The sequence below is a fragment of the Penaeus chinensis genome, chromosome 2 (assembly GCF_019202785.1).
Source record: "Penaeus chinensis breed Huanghai No. 1 chromosome 2, ASM1920278v2, whole genome shotgun sequence".
NCBI lineage: Eukaryota > Metazoa > Arthropoda > Malacostraca > Decapoda > Penaeidae > Penaeus > Penaeus chinensis.
Window position 1 is genome coordinate 44,372,586 of NC_061820.1, and position 16,824 is coordinate 44,389,409.

Here is a 16,824-nt window from a genome sequence, read left to right on the forward strand (position 1 = left end):
CTCGTAACTGCTAACTGTGCAAATACTCTGATACATACCAGTGTTAATACTTTGTAACTAAAAAAGTATGTGTTTTATTTTATAGATAGAAAAAGGGAAAGTTAGTGAAAACTGTTCCAAATCTGATTGACAGTTAGCAGAATTGAAACCTCATCTCGCAGCAAACAATATACCTCTGTGGTAAACATGCCCGAACTATCAAACTATCTTTGTAACATATTTCTCTATTTCAAATACAGAATCCACGGTTTTCAGGTATGATACGGCAAAGGCTCTGGTTTGGAAAGGTTGCCTTGCTGGCTGGAGTAATATGGCTCAAGGGGTGTGGTCAGTGGTCACTTCATAAACAATAACCATAGATTATATTGAACTATTGATTCCATCCAACTAAAAAAATCACACGCCTGATTTGCACTTTATTAGATAGAAAAGTATCAGAGTATCATCCATATTTTTACCTTGCTGGTACAGTCCATATCCAGATGCCCGAAAAAAGAAAAAAGAAAAAAAAAGTTATCCAAATACCAAAATTATTGCCACATCTCATTTAAAACTGTAGTCCTTTTTATTTGAACTAGTACAGTTATTGTTCATGTGACTTGCTATTAGATGTAGGGAAAAGTAAGCTGCTTCAATTGTGAGTAATTCAGTTGCACTTTCCTTGTTTTCAGAATAAGTGTGTGGGTGAGGCGTTCAACCAAAGCCAAAAAGTTAGTCGACAAGAGGCTCTGGGACAAGATACAAGAAAATTTTTCAAATCTAATAGAAGCTCGCCTGCATGATGAAGATGACTTCATTTTGGAAGGTGAGGTCTGATATAAGTTGCAACTGATAGATTTTGATCCTGTCTAGCACTTTATTTCTTCTCTGTGATATTTTGAATACAAGTAGTTTTTGGTTTCAAAGTTGATAAAAAATATCTGATGTGTATTTTTGCTCTTTACGCATAGACACCATTGTGACATGTGTTTTTTCTCATTACACATAGACACCGATGTGCCCAAGCCTCTCGTGTGCCAGCCAGGAGAGATTCGACAAGAATATGAGGCACTGTTGGCCCAAGAAGAACAAGAGAGATCCTTACAGAGAACAGAAGAGGAATTAGCTTCAAGCCGATTAATTCAGCAGTTGCAGGTAGTGTGTGTGTTTTATACGGTATATTATCATGAAACTGCATATGTCACTATTAAAGAAAGTGTAAAATAATTAATATTTATTTTCATCTTCATTTTGCAATTTCTTCATATGAGACAAGAATTTCATAGACTCTGAATGTTGTGTATTTAACCGATCATTTTCAAAACTAACAGGAAGAAGAGAAGATGAAACTGCGAGAACGTCGTGAACGTCAGCAGCTCTTGTGTGAAAATGATGAGGCAGTAGCACAACAGGTTAAGGTAACTTTGAAGAAAATACATTTATCTATGTTTAGTTTTCTTATTGCTTGGTTACGGTTGTTATTATTTGATTTGTTGTATACCTCTATCTCCCCCCCCCCCTATATATTTTGCTTTTATCTGCCAAACTAAAGATCTTTTGTTACAATTTCACATATCAAGATCTTCGTCATCAACATCCATCATTTGGCAGACCAGTACACTTCCAATCTACATACCAGTTCTTCATGGAGTTGAATAGAAATTACAGTCAACCAGTTATTGTTAACGACTATGGAAGAACATTTTTTTATTTTCATTTTGTTATATCTCTTTGTTATTAAATTTTCTTTTGTGTTTATGGCTTGTTGTTAGGAGGCAGAAAGCATAAAAGAGCAAGAGGAACAGTTGAAGCTGCTGCTGCTTCTTGAAAGAGACGAAGTTATTGCACGTCAGATTGAGGTAGCTATAGACAGAGCCTATTTGCATTACTGTTAAGGATTTATGGGGAAAGGAATGGGTGTCGATATATACTTATTGGGTTTTTGTATATCAGGACAGTTTAAGTTATAGTTGGTGCATATGAAATCAGTTTTAGTTATTATATGTCAAAATAATTATACTCAAGTAATTGCAAATCAGAACAATTTTAGTTATAATTATTGTAATTCAGAATAATGTTAGTTATATTTATTACATATCAGATCAGTTCTAGTTGTTAGATATTTGGGAAGGAAAAAGTAAAGAGGAAAATGGACCGGGTGGTTTCTGCATATGATTTGCTTTGGTGGAGGATCCTGTCCACAGATGTAAATTAGGAATGGTATGTATTTGGACATAGATTAATAGTGATTCAAAGAGAGAGAGAAAAAAAATAGAAATGTATTTACTTTTACTTTATTTGTCATTTTCTTTTCATTTTTTTTTTTTTTTCTTTCTTTCTTCTTCTTCTTCTTCTTCTTCTTCTTCTTCTTCTTCTTCATCTTTTGGTGTTCTTAATAGTTAGACAGATAGTCTAGATCTGGCTTTCCCCTGGTGTTGCCAAGACCCTCAAAATATCAGATATGGTCACTTCTGAATGTTGGAACAGAGTCACATGTTGGTTGATGGCTGATGGATAAATTTTGTAAAGTTTTATAAAGAAATGGAAATAAATCCAATGAATTTTGACAGAACTCAAACTAAATATAACATGATCGTAATTGTGGATTTTTGTTTATCAAATTATGTATATATTATTGGATAATATAACTATAATAATATAATATGATCATATAATACAAGCTGATATATTGTAGAACTGACTAGGCCCGCGGTCATGTCTTGAGGTGCATGATTGGGGGTCGCCCAATAAAAAGATTGGAAACCATGGGTCTAGAAGTACGAATAAAGCTAATGATAGTAAAGGGTTGACCTGGATAGATAAGTCATGATTTTGTTTTTATACTTTTAAGTTGTAACTCATTTGTTAAAAAGAAAAACGAGATTGTTAAAAAAGAATAAAAAAGCTAAGCATTTGCACTGCACTGCATGATTTGTTAAAGATACATTCTGTTATTTTAACTGTTTGAGGCAGTGTTTACTATCATTTATGTATGGTAGTGATTATTATTATTGTTTACCCTTCACAAACATTTTAATTGTGTTGATTTTATTTTCATATGTTTTGATAATCTACAGGAAAAGAAGATTGCATATTTTTTTCCACCGTGAGTCTTTGTCTTACTAATGATCATATTGATGTTTGGACAGGAGGAAGAAAAGAAGAAAAAGCAGCCAGTAATCCTTAGCCCAGTTTCCAGCAGAAAAGGGAGTCACGCGACCAGCAAACCTACCTCAACACCCACTCGAGGGCCAATGGATATTTTCATTGGTATGCAAAAGATGTATGGCTTTGTTTTGTTGTGTATATGATGCTTATAGAAGCTGACAATGTTTTCTAGGATCATTTGATAAACATTATTGATCTGTTTTTCATACTTAATTTTATTTAGTTTTTTACTCTTAAAACTGATTTGGTATATTAAAATTCTGGAGAAATATATCTCAGTTACATTTTTTATACATGCATGTACTCACACACTAACACATTGTATCTACAATTTTATGCAGTGGATTTCTTTGATGTTAACAGGCCAGAAAACTCCCCGGTCCAGCAGTAAAAGAATTGCTCCAAGAGTGGGATATTCGTCAGGCTCAACAAGCTCAGAGATAAACTTTGGATCACCAGGTAACTTGGTCTTGTGTTTTCGTATGTATATAGAGGCATCAAGGTATACATGTTTGTGTTAATAACATGCTTGTACTAAATTTCGTTACCTCCTAGCTGTTTCTATACTTTGTGTTGTTACATATACTTTAAAAGCCATGTACATTCTTTTGAAATATGTGTATCTGTAAATCACATTTTAGTATTTAGAATATTCATGCTCAGTCAAGTCAACTCACACCTACTGGTTTGATGAAGTGATTTTTCTTTTTCTTTTGCTTGCAGACAGAAGCCTCTCACTGCCAGATAGATCTGCACGAGATGTGAACAGTACACCCACAACATCATCCTTCAGTCCAGTAAGAAGACGTAGCTTACATGCATCCACAATGGATTCCCCACGAAGACTGAATAAGGAAAAGGGTATTGATAGCATGGCTACTCGAATAGGCAGACAGCTGAGAGAAATCACTTCATCTCAGAGTTCAGAGTCTGGTAAGTTAAGCATGTAATGGTAAGCTGTAGTTTCTTTTCATTCTACCTTATCTGTTTCACAAGGTCGTATCATTTTAACACCCTATTATTTTGGATTTATATCTTGTCAAGTCATTTCTGCTCTCATCTTAATTTTCTCTCCTATTTGTTTTGATTTTTAATGGTTCATCCCGTCGCCATATTGCCCACTCCCATTATATGTATAATTGTTTCATATCAGTCATTCTGCCTGCATTATATGATGTGAACTGTATTGCACATCCAGCTTGTAACTATTTTTCTCCATTACAGATTATTTATTGCCAACTTTATATGTATATTAATATCAACACAAATATTTTTAACAGAGTCAGAGGACATTGGCTTAAGCAGCCCAACTTGCTACAAGAAATCAGGAAAGGAGAACGTAGGAAAATCAAGTAAATTAGGAAAAGTGAAAGTTAAGAATAAAGAGAGTGAATCACACAGAACCTTCAGTGAGTGCAGCCCAGATATTGACAGCTATTGTGGAGTGAAAATGGATTATTCTCAAGACAGCTCTTATTCTAGGCTAGAAGACAGTGATGAAACAGACATTGAGGATGATAATGTAGAAAGCTCAAGTGCCTTAAGGAGATTACATGACAGTGCTAAGAAAGATGAGAGACAAAGAGCCAGTGACAGTAAGTCAGATTTGAGAATAACAGAATTATGTGATAATGTTGATGCACGGTTATCAGAACAGGGCAAGGCTTCTGCAACAGTGTCAACTCATTCATCAGATGTGCTAATACCAGATGAGGTCTTAGAAACTGAAGGCTCAAAATCAGTGAGTATACTTTGGTATCATTGATTTGTTTATTATTTTTTCTTTTTCCTATCATTCGATATTTTCCCCTTGATATTCAGCATGGCCTTGATAATAATTTCTTGCCACTCACCATAAATGTTGTAATTTAAAACCTTTTGATACATTCAGAGGCTATTTTTAAGATATGCAGTCTATTACTTTTAGTCTTGGATACAGGCTATAAGAAACATTCTAGTTGGATGAACATACTCTATGGTATAGAAAGGTCAAACTGCAATTTCTTAATCCTAGAATTCATCTTCAGACCGTGCGTGTGCTTGCGTGCATGCGTATATGCATGTGTGCTTGTAGGAGGTTCATGGTGTAAGTTTAAGCAAGACCTAAATAATCAGGCTGAACAGAATGTCACCTTGTGTCACACTTTTCCATTTTTTTTTCCATGTCTTGCTGCTCAAATATATAGGTTTTGATGACAACTGTTGAGTTATCATGGGTCATTTTAAAGAAACTGATATACCTATTTTTTCTTCTTCTTCTTCTAAAAGTTTCCCTTGGCATTGGAATTTTATACTGACAAATGGTAGATATGAATTCATATACATCCATTTTGTCAGTGAATGTAGATATGTCGTACGTGCTTGTGGTATCATAAGGAAATGTGTAAGCAATAAATAATTACAGAATTCTTTCAAATTGCAGGATGATATATCCTCGTTGATAAAAGAGCAACAATTGCTAGAAGCTAGGATCCAGCAGGAAGAAGCAGACAGACTCCTAGCAGAAGCCTTGCAGAGAGAGCTCAACCAGAGACCACAGGTAAATTCCTGCCCGAGATCATGAGTGATTTAGTGCTCCCATGTGTTCCTTGTTTATGTGTAAGTGGTCTGCCACCAGGCTTTTGAAGAGAATAAAAAAAGGGAAAAAGAAAAGAAAACATACATATATAATCTCTTTCTTTCCTCCCTCCCTCCCTCATGCTCTTGCTCTCTCTCCCTTTCTCTCCTCTCTCTCTCCTCTCTCTCTCTCCTCTCTCGTTTATCCTCTCTCTCTCCTCTCTCTCTCCTCTCTCTCTCCTCTCTCTCTCCTCTCTCTCTCCTCTCTCTCTCCTCTCTCTCTCCTCTCTCTCTCTCTCTCTCTCTCTCTCTCTCTCTCTCTCTCTCTCTCTCTCTCTCTCTCTCTCTCTCTCTCTCTCTCTCTCTCTCTCTCTCTCTCTCTCTCTCTCTCTCTCTCTCTCTCTCTCTCTCTCTCTCTCTCTCTCTCCCTCTCTCTCCCTCTCTCTCTCCCTCTCTCTCCCTCTCTCTCCCTCCCTCTCCCCCTCTCCCCCCCTCCCTCCCTCTCTCTCTCTCTCTCTCTCTCTCCTCTCTCTCTCTCTCTCTCTCTCTCTCTCTCTCTCTCTCTCTCTCTCTCTCTCTCTCTCTCTCTCTCTCTCTCTCTCTCTCTCTCTCTCCTCTCTCTCTCTCTCTCTCTCTCTCTCTCTCTCTCTCTCTCCTCTCTCTCTCTCTCTCTCTCCTCTCTCTCTCTCTCTCTCTCTCTCTCTCTCTCTCTCTCTCTCTCTCTCTCTCTCTCTCTCTCTCTCTCTCTCTCTCTCTCTCTCTCTCTCTCTCTCTCTCTCTCTCTCTCTCTCTCTCTCTCTCTCTCTCTCTCTCTCTCTCTCTCTCTCTCTCTCTCTCTCTCTCTCTCTCTCTCTCTCTCTCTCTCTCTCTCTCCTTCTCTCTCTCTCCTTCTCTCTCTCTCTCTCTCTCTCTCTCTCTCTCTCTCTCTCTCTCTCTCTCTCTCTCTCTCTCTCTCTCTCTCTCTCTCTCTCTCTCTCTCTCTCTCTCTCTCTCTCTCTCTCTCTCCTCTCTCCTCTCTCTCTCCTTCCCTCTCTCTCTCTCCTTCTCTCTCTCTCCTTCCCTCTCCTTCTCTCTCTCTCTCTCTCCTTCCCTCTCCTTCCCTCTCTTTCTCTCTCCCTCCCTCTCCCTCCCCCTCCCCCTCCCTCCCTCTCTCCCTCCCCCCCTCCCCCCCTCCCCCCCTCCTTCTTCTTCTCCCTTCCTCTCTCCTTTTCCCTCTCTCCCCTGATAAGGATAGAATATTCAGGTTTCATATATTTATTTTAGGATACTGGAAATTTTCAGGTCAACAGAAGCCGTGGATCTGAGGATGAATATTCCCTGAGAGACCGCAATCCAGCCGCCAAGAAAGCAACTCCTACCAGAAGCGTTCCTTCAAAATCTACCGTTCAGTCCAAGCTGTCACCTAACCAGTCCAAGAAACGGCAGTCAACACTCATGGAAAGCTTAAAAAAGAGACAGAAAACATGAATTTTCATTCCAGTACCATAACAGTTAGTGTCAGCTTTGTATAGGGATTCTTTTCTTTGCGCAAATGAGACCATAGATTTTAAGCTATTTATGCCAAATTCATATTAGAGTATTTACATGAAGTGTTTGCTGTCCTTGTTAGTTATACCAGATCTGTCCTTCCCTTTCTTACTCCTTAAATGAAATTTGACATTTTATTTGGAGCTATAAATTTTAAGAATAAAAATATAGACTATCAAGAATTATTGTCAAGTAATCAAATTTGTGTTCTTCGAGGATACATCATATTAGAATCTTTGCATGCATTGTTCTGTAAATAGTTTTGTACTTACATGTTATATATATTCCCTCATGTTTATTTCCAGATATATTTTGTAGTTCTCACTGCCTCAGTGATATGGATTAAGTTACATTTTGTTTAGTTTCTGTGCAGTATTGCTTTCAAAAAACAACTGTTTACCAAAGGAACAGTTTCAGAGACATGGAAAATTATGTAATGAGAAATACATTAAGTGTTTACATTCCTTCTTTTTGTCACTTTGATCTTTTTTTTCTCCTTTTATTGTACTTGTAGGTATGTCCCTTTGGAATGTTATCAGATATTTAGTGAATAAGGTATTCTTTCTACTGAATTTTCAATTTATAGTGCCATTTAGCAGGTTATGACTTTTTGTACCAAAATAGTTTACAAAGAGACAGCTATTTTTTTCCTCATTCTAACATCAAAATACTTGATTCTTTCTTCAACTGAACTCAGATTAGTACAAATTGTCTAATTTTCATTTGCATTTGTAAGTGGATAATCAAAACTAAACTTAGCACAAAAACATATATTTGAGAAATACAATAAATGGCCTTCCCCTTAAAAAGAGGAAAGAGTTTTGTCATTGAAAACGTAGGGTCATGCATCCACCGGTTCTGACAGTCATGGCAATGCAGTCTCTTTGGACATGAAACATTCACTCAACTTTTTTTTTTTCAACTGCTTCTGCCTGTGACTAATTTGCATGTGTGAAGTATCACTCACAAACAAGAGAACATTATATTGTTGAAATTATATTTGTTACCAATAATGGATTTTTAATTTAACCAGAACTGCGCTTAGCCTAACAGGTTGAGATTCCAAAAATTTTTAAATTTTGTTGAAAATATGTTGCACATGCATTTACCTTCTGAACATAACCACATCGTAATGTAAAAAAAAAGAGCATTACATGAATATGTGCATAAAAGAAAAGCATCACAAGAAAGGAGATAATTTACATATCCATCAATAATACTATGAGTGCAGGTTATATTCTCCATTTTATAAAATATATGTACAGGAACTGCACTATGTAACAAAAATATATATAACATATCTCCTTATCGCACATTCTCTCTGTATATGAACAAAGGGACATGCTCCTAAGGGAAAAGATTGGGCATTTACACTTCCCTTTGGCAAGTCCCATGTTATGGCTGACTAACAGAATAAGAAATTAAAAGCAAATGTTACTGATATGTCTTAACATACTGATGATGATGGCATTGATGACGAAATGAGGGCATGCGAATATCATGGATCAACAGCAATTTTTTTCCTACTAAAGTTGATGCAGTATTTGGGTAGTATTTTTTATATATTTTGAAACCAATATCCTAATGTGATATGATATGATTAATGAGTTATTTACACTATTTACAATATACAATTATATCACAGACAAAAAGATACAATTTCTCAAGTCTTACATGGCGAACTTTACATTGCAGATATTCTGAATTCAGTACAAAACCATTTAGAAAAAATATATATTGTTTCAATAAGCTTTCAACTAGCATGCCTATTGAATATTTACTAAATATAATAAAAACTATAGGTGTAATGATATTTAGACAAATATATCTGTAAATCTGGAATACCTTTGAAAACGCGAGGTACTTTTTCCAGGAAGTGAAGCAAAACATGAATTAGCCTCATAAATAAACCTGCCTTTATGAGTGACACAGATATACTTGAAATATTATGCAGCAGGCTTCACCGGGATATATATATATATATATACTGTTAACCATCTAGGTTTGCATTTCTAGTTGCAAATAAATATAATTCTTACACTATTTACTTCTTTGGAGCAAGTGGAGTGTCATCCTGTAAAAGATACAAAAAGAAAATTATTTTTGCAAAATTTTTGCATTATAAATAAATATTTCCAAAGTTGTTGTCACTACAGATACACTTTTAATTTGTAAAATGCACTTACCGCATCTCCTTCAGGAATATCTGGCCCTTCTGAATACTGTACAGTTGTTGGTTTAAATAGCAGGTCATCATGGCCAATGATGTAGCCACCACCGTCCATTTCTTCATCAGTGGTCTTGCGGTAAACAGGATTTGGGAAACGCATGTGGGGGACTTCAGCTGCAACCCGTTTTCTCCACAAACCTACGAGAACCTGTTGAAAGAAAGTATACTGTTTATTTATGTGTAACTTATGGTCATTTGTGTGCTTTTCCTTGTTGATACTACAAATATACTCACTCGAATTAAAAGCAAAAACCTGTCCACAGAAATTATAATAGTTTCAGTAACTCATTTAGAATACGTAACCTTTTGGACTTGAAAAGACATACGATATTTACCATGACAACAATGGCCAACACCACAGCAGACCCAACTCCTACTGAAAAAATCAGGCTAAAGTTGGATGTTTCCAAGGTTGAAATTTTTCCATATTTGTATGTTTCCAAGGGAATGATTTCTTCTTTATTGTAGTCAAAGTCTGAAGGCATGATGGGAATGACAGGATTCACTGGTTCACTGCTTGGCTCCACAATATCTGGTAGTTCTGAAAATAGAATTCAAGTTCATAGTAGGCAAACAATAACGACGAAATCCTTGTCAAACTGATAAGTTCTAATTCACATCAAAAGAGTAAACATCACAATAACTACACCTAACAATGATAAATTACACGATACATAAATACTAATAAAACAAAACAAAAACAAGATTAAATATAAATACATACCACCTTCAATGCAGGAAATTGAATCCCTTGTTGAAAGTAACAACCCATCAGGACACATGCACTTCGCCATACCCACAGGACTTCGAATACACAGGTGACTACAAGAGTGGCCGTTACACACATTTTCTCCACTAGGCTGGCGATATTCGTGGAAAACGTGTACCACTTTTGGCGACTCGAGCTGCAAGGGGAATCCAAATAAAGGTATAGGTAATAACATGAAGATAATAAATTGTGTACATGTGACGTATCAATATTTCATCACGAGTAAAACTCTCCTTAATCAAATGTGATTCTCATTAGAACTCACCAAGTGTCCAGCTGAGACATTGTGAATATCTTCTCCATTAAATTTATTGGCACTGTAGAGGGCAAGCTGTGACCAGTCCGTCCAGTAAAGTCGGTCTTCAAACACAGTAATGGAATAGGGAAGCCTCAAGACACTTGGTGAAAACAAAACAACCTGTAGAAAATTATTAAAATGTTAAGGACATGCTATAACTAAAAGAGACTGATAAATTATATTAAATATGGACATCACAGACTTAAGGTTTTGTGCTGCGACAAAACACACTGATAAATATATTGATTTACATATCATAGATATTACAGGTCTTATTCCCAATGCTTTTGCTACAGTACTATCAACCTTGTACACTAAAGTTTCATACATAAAAAGCACTTGCCTCGATTTGGGTTCCATCTAGTCTGGCCTTACTAATGGTGTTCAGCTTTCCATCACACCAGTACAAGTCATTGTTTGGCAGGTCAATAGTAATGCCATTGGGCCAATAGACATGAGGGGCCGTCACGATGGCTGTGCGGCCTTCTCCATCCAAACCAGCTCTCTCGATCTTGGGAGACATTCCCCAGTCAGTCCAAAATATGTATCTGCAATGACGAAATGCAAAGACTTAAGTCAAACAAAATTATATAGAAAAACTAAAAATAATGGGATTAACCTAATTTCAAAGAAAATTAAAAATGTAAATAGCAATATCTTCAACATCTCTTAACAACCACCAACTTCGCAAATACAGAATGCTTACCCATCTAAGGGACTAACAACAATTGCTCTTGGCTGTCCTAATTCTTCCTGAACAATCGTCTTCGACCACTTGGCATCCCAGGACACGAGGCGGATTTTAAAGTTGCCTGTGTCAGTGTAATAAATGTGATTGTGAATCCAGTCAACAGCCAACCCATCTGCAGATACTTGTTCTCCAGTAACAAGGATTTCTCTCTCTTCTGGGGTAGTGATATTGGCCCTGTTGAATGAAGAAAACAATACTTTAATATTCCGCTGTTTCAACAAAAGATATTAGACATATCATTTGTATTCAAGTAAGTATTCAATCTGATATCAAATATTGTTCACATATGTTCTTTTAGTCTTCATACTAACCTAATGATCTGATTTTCCTTGTTATCGGACCAGATAATTTGGTGACCAGTGAACAGGTAATCCAGCGCTGTCGCTTCCCGCGCATCACTCACAACTGAAGTCATATCATTATCTCGGAGACGAAGGCTTCTGATATCGTATCTAAAAGGAAAAAAATAGTTCAAGTTACAGGCAAATGGTCAAAATGTTAAAAATACAATTATAGATATATTCATAAATACACAGACAAAATAAGACTATTACTGCATATCATATTGCAGAATCAAACTCTGGCCATCTGCCAACAAACCTGTGTGAGAAAAGAAGGTAAGGTTCTCCTGTCGATGCCTTGCAGCGTGTATAATTCCCTGGGTCTCGCTCATACCCGGGGAGACAAGAGCAGTGGTATCCGCCGTTTGTATTTGTGCACTGTTGGGAGCACGTTCCTGGGACCTCGAGGCACTCATCAATATCTGAAAGTTATAAAGTCTTTCATTGCAACCACTTTATCTCCAAATTTGTATGAACAAATTCGAATCATACTTTTCTATATCTCAGTGAAGACATATTGCTTATCTCTGTCTAATATCTTTACATTAAAAAAACGGATTTTGAAATCATACCTTCACAAGTGTACTTTCCAACTAAGCGGAATCCCGTCCTACACTCGCAGTGGTAACCTTCCTTCGAGTCAACGCACAAGTGTGTACAACCACCATTGTTCCTCTCACACTCGTTTACGCCGCACTCTTCCTCAGACTCATCCTGAAAATCAAGTACAATTGTTATTCTCTGGTTAAAAAACAAATTCAATAAAATAGAATGAACTTGGGTACACATAATGCAGAAGAATTTTCGATATCTATTCATCCGTCTCTCGGATCGTTTTCTCCTCCATGGGAAAATTACCTGCCAGTCGCCACAGTCATTTCTGCCGTTGCAAAGGTTCCTGCGATGGATGCACTTGTTGAGTGAACACAAGAAGTGAGATGTCAGATTGCATTCCACTTTCGGTGCATCCGTAACCGCCGGTACTTTGGCTGTTGAAGAGAAATTGGAGTAATTACTACGTCTGATGTTGGAAAGAAGTACTGACGTTAATTTTGCAAATCAATTGGTTCTTCGGCCATGATCATAAGTGCCGTTTGATAATCCTTTACAAACATAATACTTACGGCACTCAGATTCGTCGGAACCATCAGCGCATTCTTTCTCTCCGTTGCATCTCAAGTGCCCAAGAATGCACTGCTTGTTACTGCACGTGAAGTGAGATTCTGGGCATTCTTTGTCGCAGTTTGCCTCGTCTTCGCCGTTGGGGCAGTCGACGCCTCCATCACACACCCAGGTCGCCATGATACAGTAAGCTCCACACTGAAACTCGTTATCTCGACAAGGATCCGATCTTTCCACTGGCTTTTTTTCTTCTCCCCCTGGACAGTCCTGCAAGGAAGATGTAATATTATTGTGGTGTCGCAGTGCATATTTAACCTCTCATATGCGTGCCAGCGACGTAAAATATCATGAAAATCCAAGGGTCTCTTTACCTTTTCATCCGACCCCTCACTGCAGTCCTCCTGTCCGTCGCACACCCAACGCGTGGGAATAGTTATGCCAGAGGCGCACCTGAACATGTGTGGTGGGACAGTCACTACTTCTTCTTCACAGTTTTCCTGAAGAAAAATAAAACAGGTACATCAGAATACGGGCATAAGAACTATGTGTTGGAATCAGATATTTGAGAGCGAAAGAGTCAGACAGCAGTTGCAGACCATCCTTACCTCGTCTGAGCCATCTTGACAATCTTTCTGGTTGTCACAACGCCACTTCTTCGTAATGCATTGCTTGTCACTCACACACTGGAACTGCGTTTCTCTACATGTCTTTTCTGTTTAATTAAACAGACAATTAATCATCATCATATATGCTGAAATGTAACCAAACACAAGAAATGCGCCAAATATGAACCCATCCACAACTGACATGGAACACCAAACACGTCAATTACGCCAGTTATAAACCTACCAACAGCTATTCAAAAACTTACCACAGCTCTCCTCGTCCGTGTTATCTCTGCAGTCGTCCTGTCCGTCGCACTTCCACGTCTGGGGGATGCAGTTGCCATTCCCGCACTGGAATTCCGAGGCCCGACAAGACCTCGCACCGTCGCCCTCCTTCGCCGGGCAGTTTGTCGTCTGGAAATAAGTAATGAATACATTAATCTTCCTTTCCTCGCTAATTACAAGAACCTAATTACCACATACTAGGTACTGGATTAATACATACATATTAGAGCAACCTTCACCTTACTCAAACCTTTACAGAAGATGAAACAGGTAATTAAACTTACCATTTCATCCGTCCCATCAGTACAGTCCGGGTCGCCATCGCACAGCCACTTCCTGGGTATACAGCGCGACCCATCGCAGGAGAATTCGCTCTCACGACACACTAAAAATGAATCCAAATAAATAGCTTTTTAGAGAATTTACAGAAATGAAGAAAAAATACAAGTATATGTCTTCAGTAAGCTGATTAATACTTCAATGGTAATACGTTCTCTGAATCTCGACGGAGTGAAAGCTGAAATCGGGTCGCATGCGAGTGGCGAATATTAATCACTTGCTCATAGGCCTACGCAGTGTAAGCCCATCGGTGCTTGAGGTATAAATAAGTATTTTCTAAATAAGGTATCGTTAAAATGCTTCAGAAGTACAAGGTATACTACATAAAACTTGATTTTGGTATCAGGTGGAAAAAATGAATCGATCGTGGGTCGTTATTCCCAAAGCCAAGGATAGGGAGACGGCTAGTGAACTTCGAAGCTGAATGAAGTGTGTGCGAGTGAATGCATGTGTTTATATGTATATATACATACATAAATATACATATATACATACATATATATGAATATATATATGTATGCATGTGTATATGTATATGTGTATATATATATGAATATATGCCTGTATGTATGTGTATACTTATACATATATATGTATGTGCATATATGTATATACATATATATACATACAAATATATACATATACACACATAAATATGTGTATGTGTATACATACATGGATAAATACATAAATACATGTAATACATGTGTTTATATATATATAGATAGATAGATAGATAGATAGATAGATAGATAGGGAGAGAGAGAGAGAGAGAGAGAGAGAGAGAGAGAGAGAGAGAGAGAGAGAGAGAGAGAGAGAGAGAGAGAGAGAGAGAGAGAGAGAGAGAGAGAGAGCATCTGTAAGGCAGGCACATAGGGAGCGAAGGCCTACGAGCGGAATTCGTGGCATTGCCCCGCGCCATAAACAAGAAGGGTGTTCAGCGATTGCGTCATTCGTTGGGCCTAACGCAGCCCGCCGAATGCCCGACCCTCTTTCACTCTGCTTTCTACAGAGGAGGTTGTCTTTTGCTAAATACTGAAGGAAATCGGAATATTCTCCATCGGAAGTATCTCTATGATTACTGATGAAATTGCAGCGTGCTAGGAAATTAAAATTACACGTAGAACTTGTAAATGAATAACACAAATCTACTATAAGATGTATCCGTTTTAGGTCACGCGATTCGGCATAGCAGAGGCCCTACATGAGAAAGCACAGATTGATGATGCTCTTGAAAAATCACATAAGAATGACTCTACAACTATATACTGAATGACAGGACTACAGTATCTTTCTCTCAAACTTCGATTATCATATTGAACAGGAATTATATTTATAAATGAAATGTTGTTAATGAAAATTACAGTTAATATTCGTGACATTTTGAAATACATGACCGTAAATCGTTATAGTAAGACTTATTGAAATTAACAATGCAAAAGACTCCTACTAAATTATATCAGCAAAATTAAGTAATCATATTACTCAATACAATTTCAAAACCTAAACTTACCCAGAGTCGCTAACGAAGCCGAAGCTGAGAGGGTTATAAGAAGTATTTTCATTTTGTCTTTTGCAACCATTGATCAGCCACTAAATTCACGGGAGAACGATTCACCTCTGAAGCTCAACACACACTATTGCTGAACGAAGCAGACGCACTGTTTTATAGAGCGCCGTCAGCTGGGGGCGGGAGATCTTTTCAGAAACGTTCGTTCCATTTTTGAATAGCATTTTGGAATCATTGCTCAACAGAACGTAGTACATTTGGCGTACTTGTGCCATATAAGGCAGGTTTATGTAAAAAGCATTTTGTATTCAGGGTTATTGATGATTTCGATGTATCAAGATGCACACCACGTGCAAATACCATATAATGAATTCCGTTCACTGAACTGCGCAGAGGCATATTTTCAAAACTGAGTATATTACTCAATCAGAATTGGAAGTAATACCATATTACAACATGCGACTCGTTATCTAACGGATATAGTTGACTACATTATTATATTTCTTTTCATTTATAGTAAATCCAACCATTCAATAGGCTGACCGGTCATGCTCCGCCCAGGAATCACAGGTACCAACCTTACCGTGCTTCTTGACTGTAAAGAACGCCGAATCAACTTTAAAAAGTGCAGAAGCAGGGAATTCCTCGGATGACCCTGTACGAATGAAGGAGACAGAGAGAATAATAAAGAAACGGGTGACAAAGAGAAAGAGAATGAGGTAGTAAGAAAATTAAAGAAATTCAAGGGAGACCAAAGGGACGAAGAGTCAGAAATTGAAACGAATTCAAGGTAGAAAGTGTGAGAGCACAAGAGATGATAATGTTTGCAGTAAAGAATAAAATGCATGAGGAAGTGTAGTTATCGTAAACAATCCTGGACATACATTTTCCATGTCAATGGGGCAGATAGATAAGGTTGTTTACATGGAGGTAGTTTTCATATCAAAATTATTAAAAAAATATATATATATGAGTGAAGACGAAGATAGTAGAATCATGGGTAAAATAATCATTATAAGTGATTCCTTAAATTTCCGTGTTATTAAAAAATAATAATAATAAAGAAAGAATATAGGTCTTTGCTCCCTGACTTATAATTCCATTTGCCATTCTAACGCAACACTGTGACCCCAGGGTTTGTTGATTCTAACCCAGGGACATGTGGACCTCGTGGCGTATTACGTCGCGTTCGGGTACGGAGCTCATATACGCATATCTATGTATATCTGTGTGTGTGTGTGCTTATATACTTTAAATAATAAATGTGCATATATCTTAATAAAAGAAAGAAATATATATATGTATATATAATGTGTGTGTGTGTGTGTTATGTAATATATGTAT

At 37.3% G+C, this 16,824-nt stretch overlaps 2 protein-coding genes across 4 annotated transcripts in view; one reads left to right on the forward strand and one right to left on the reverse strand.

Moving 5' to 3' along the window:
• The window catches only part of LOC125031134 (E3 ubiquitin-protein ligase rnf168-like), an 8,491-nt gene extending 784 nt beyond the window's left edge, over positions 1-7,707 (forward strand). Inside the window, exons 2-11 of one of the 3 annotated variants that reach the window (XM_047621668.1) lie at positions 672-805; positions 989-1,134; positions 1,311-1,397; positions 1,752-1,838; positions 3,129-3,249; positions 3,511-3,606; positions 3,871-4,080; positions 4,428-4,888; positions 5,570-5,686; positions 6,967-7,707. In XM_047621668.1, the coding sequence (XP_047477624.1) occupies positions 672-805; positions 989-1,134; positions 1,311-1,397; positions 1,752-1,838; positions 3,129-3,249; positions 3,511-3,606; positions 3,871-4,080; positions 4,428-4,888; positions 5,570-5,686; positions 6,967-7,170 (1,663 nt within the window). In that variant the 3' untranslated portion in view covers positions 7,171-7,707. The remainder of the gene's footprint in view (positions 1-671; positions 806-988; positions 1,135-1,310; positions 1,398-1,751; positions 1,839-3,128; positions 3,250-3,510; positions 3,607-3,870; positions 4,081-4,427; positions 4,889-5,569; positions 5,687-6,966) is intronic. The other 2 variants (XM_047621677.1, XM_047621685.1) reach the window with 2 other exon arrangements.
• Positions 7,708-7,985: 278 nt separating this feature from the next.
• LOC125031128 (low-density lipoprotein receptor-like) lies at positions 7,986-15,620 on the reverse strand. Its single transcript, XM_047621655.1, has 17 exons — positions 15,484-15,620; positions 13,916-14,016; positions 13,613-13,760; positions 13,347-13,453; positions 13,113-13,238; positions 12,744-13,008; positions 12,478-12,608; positions 12,192-12,333; positions 11,879-12,041; positions 11,590-11,730; positions 11,234-11,452; positions 10,871-11,075; positions 10,495-10,647; positions 10,185-10,365; positions 9,796-10,001; positions 9,417-9,608; positions 7,986-9,304 (listed from the first exon to the last, which is right to left on the reverse strand). Exons 1-17 carry the CDS (start codon positions 15,551-15,553, stop codon positions 9,275-9,277), a joined length of 2,580 nt encoding a protein of 859 aa, XP_047477611.1. The 5' UTR covers positions 15,554-15,620; the 3' UTR covers positions 7,986-9,274.
• Between the last annotated feature and the right edge of the window lie 1,204 nt (positions 15,621-16,824).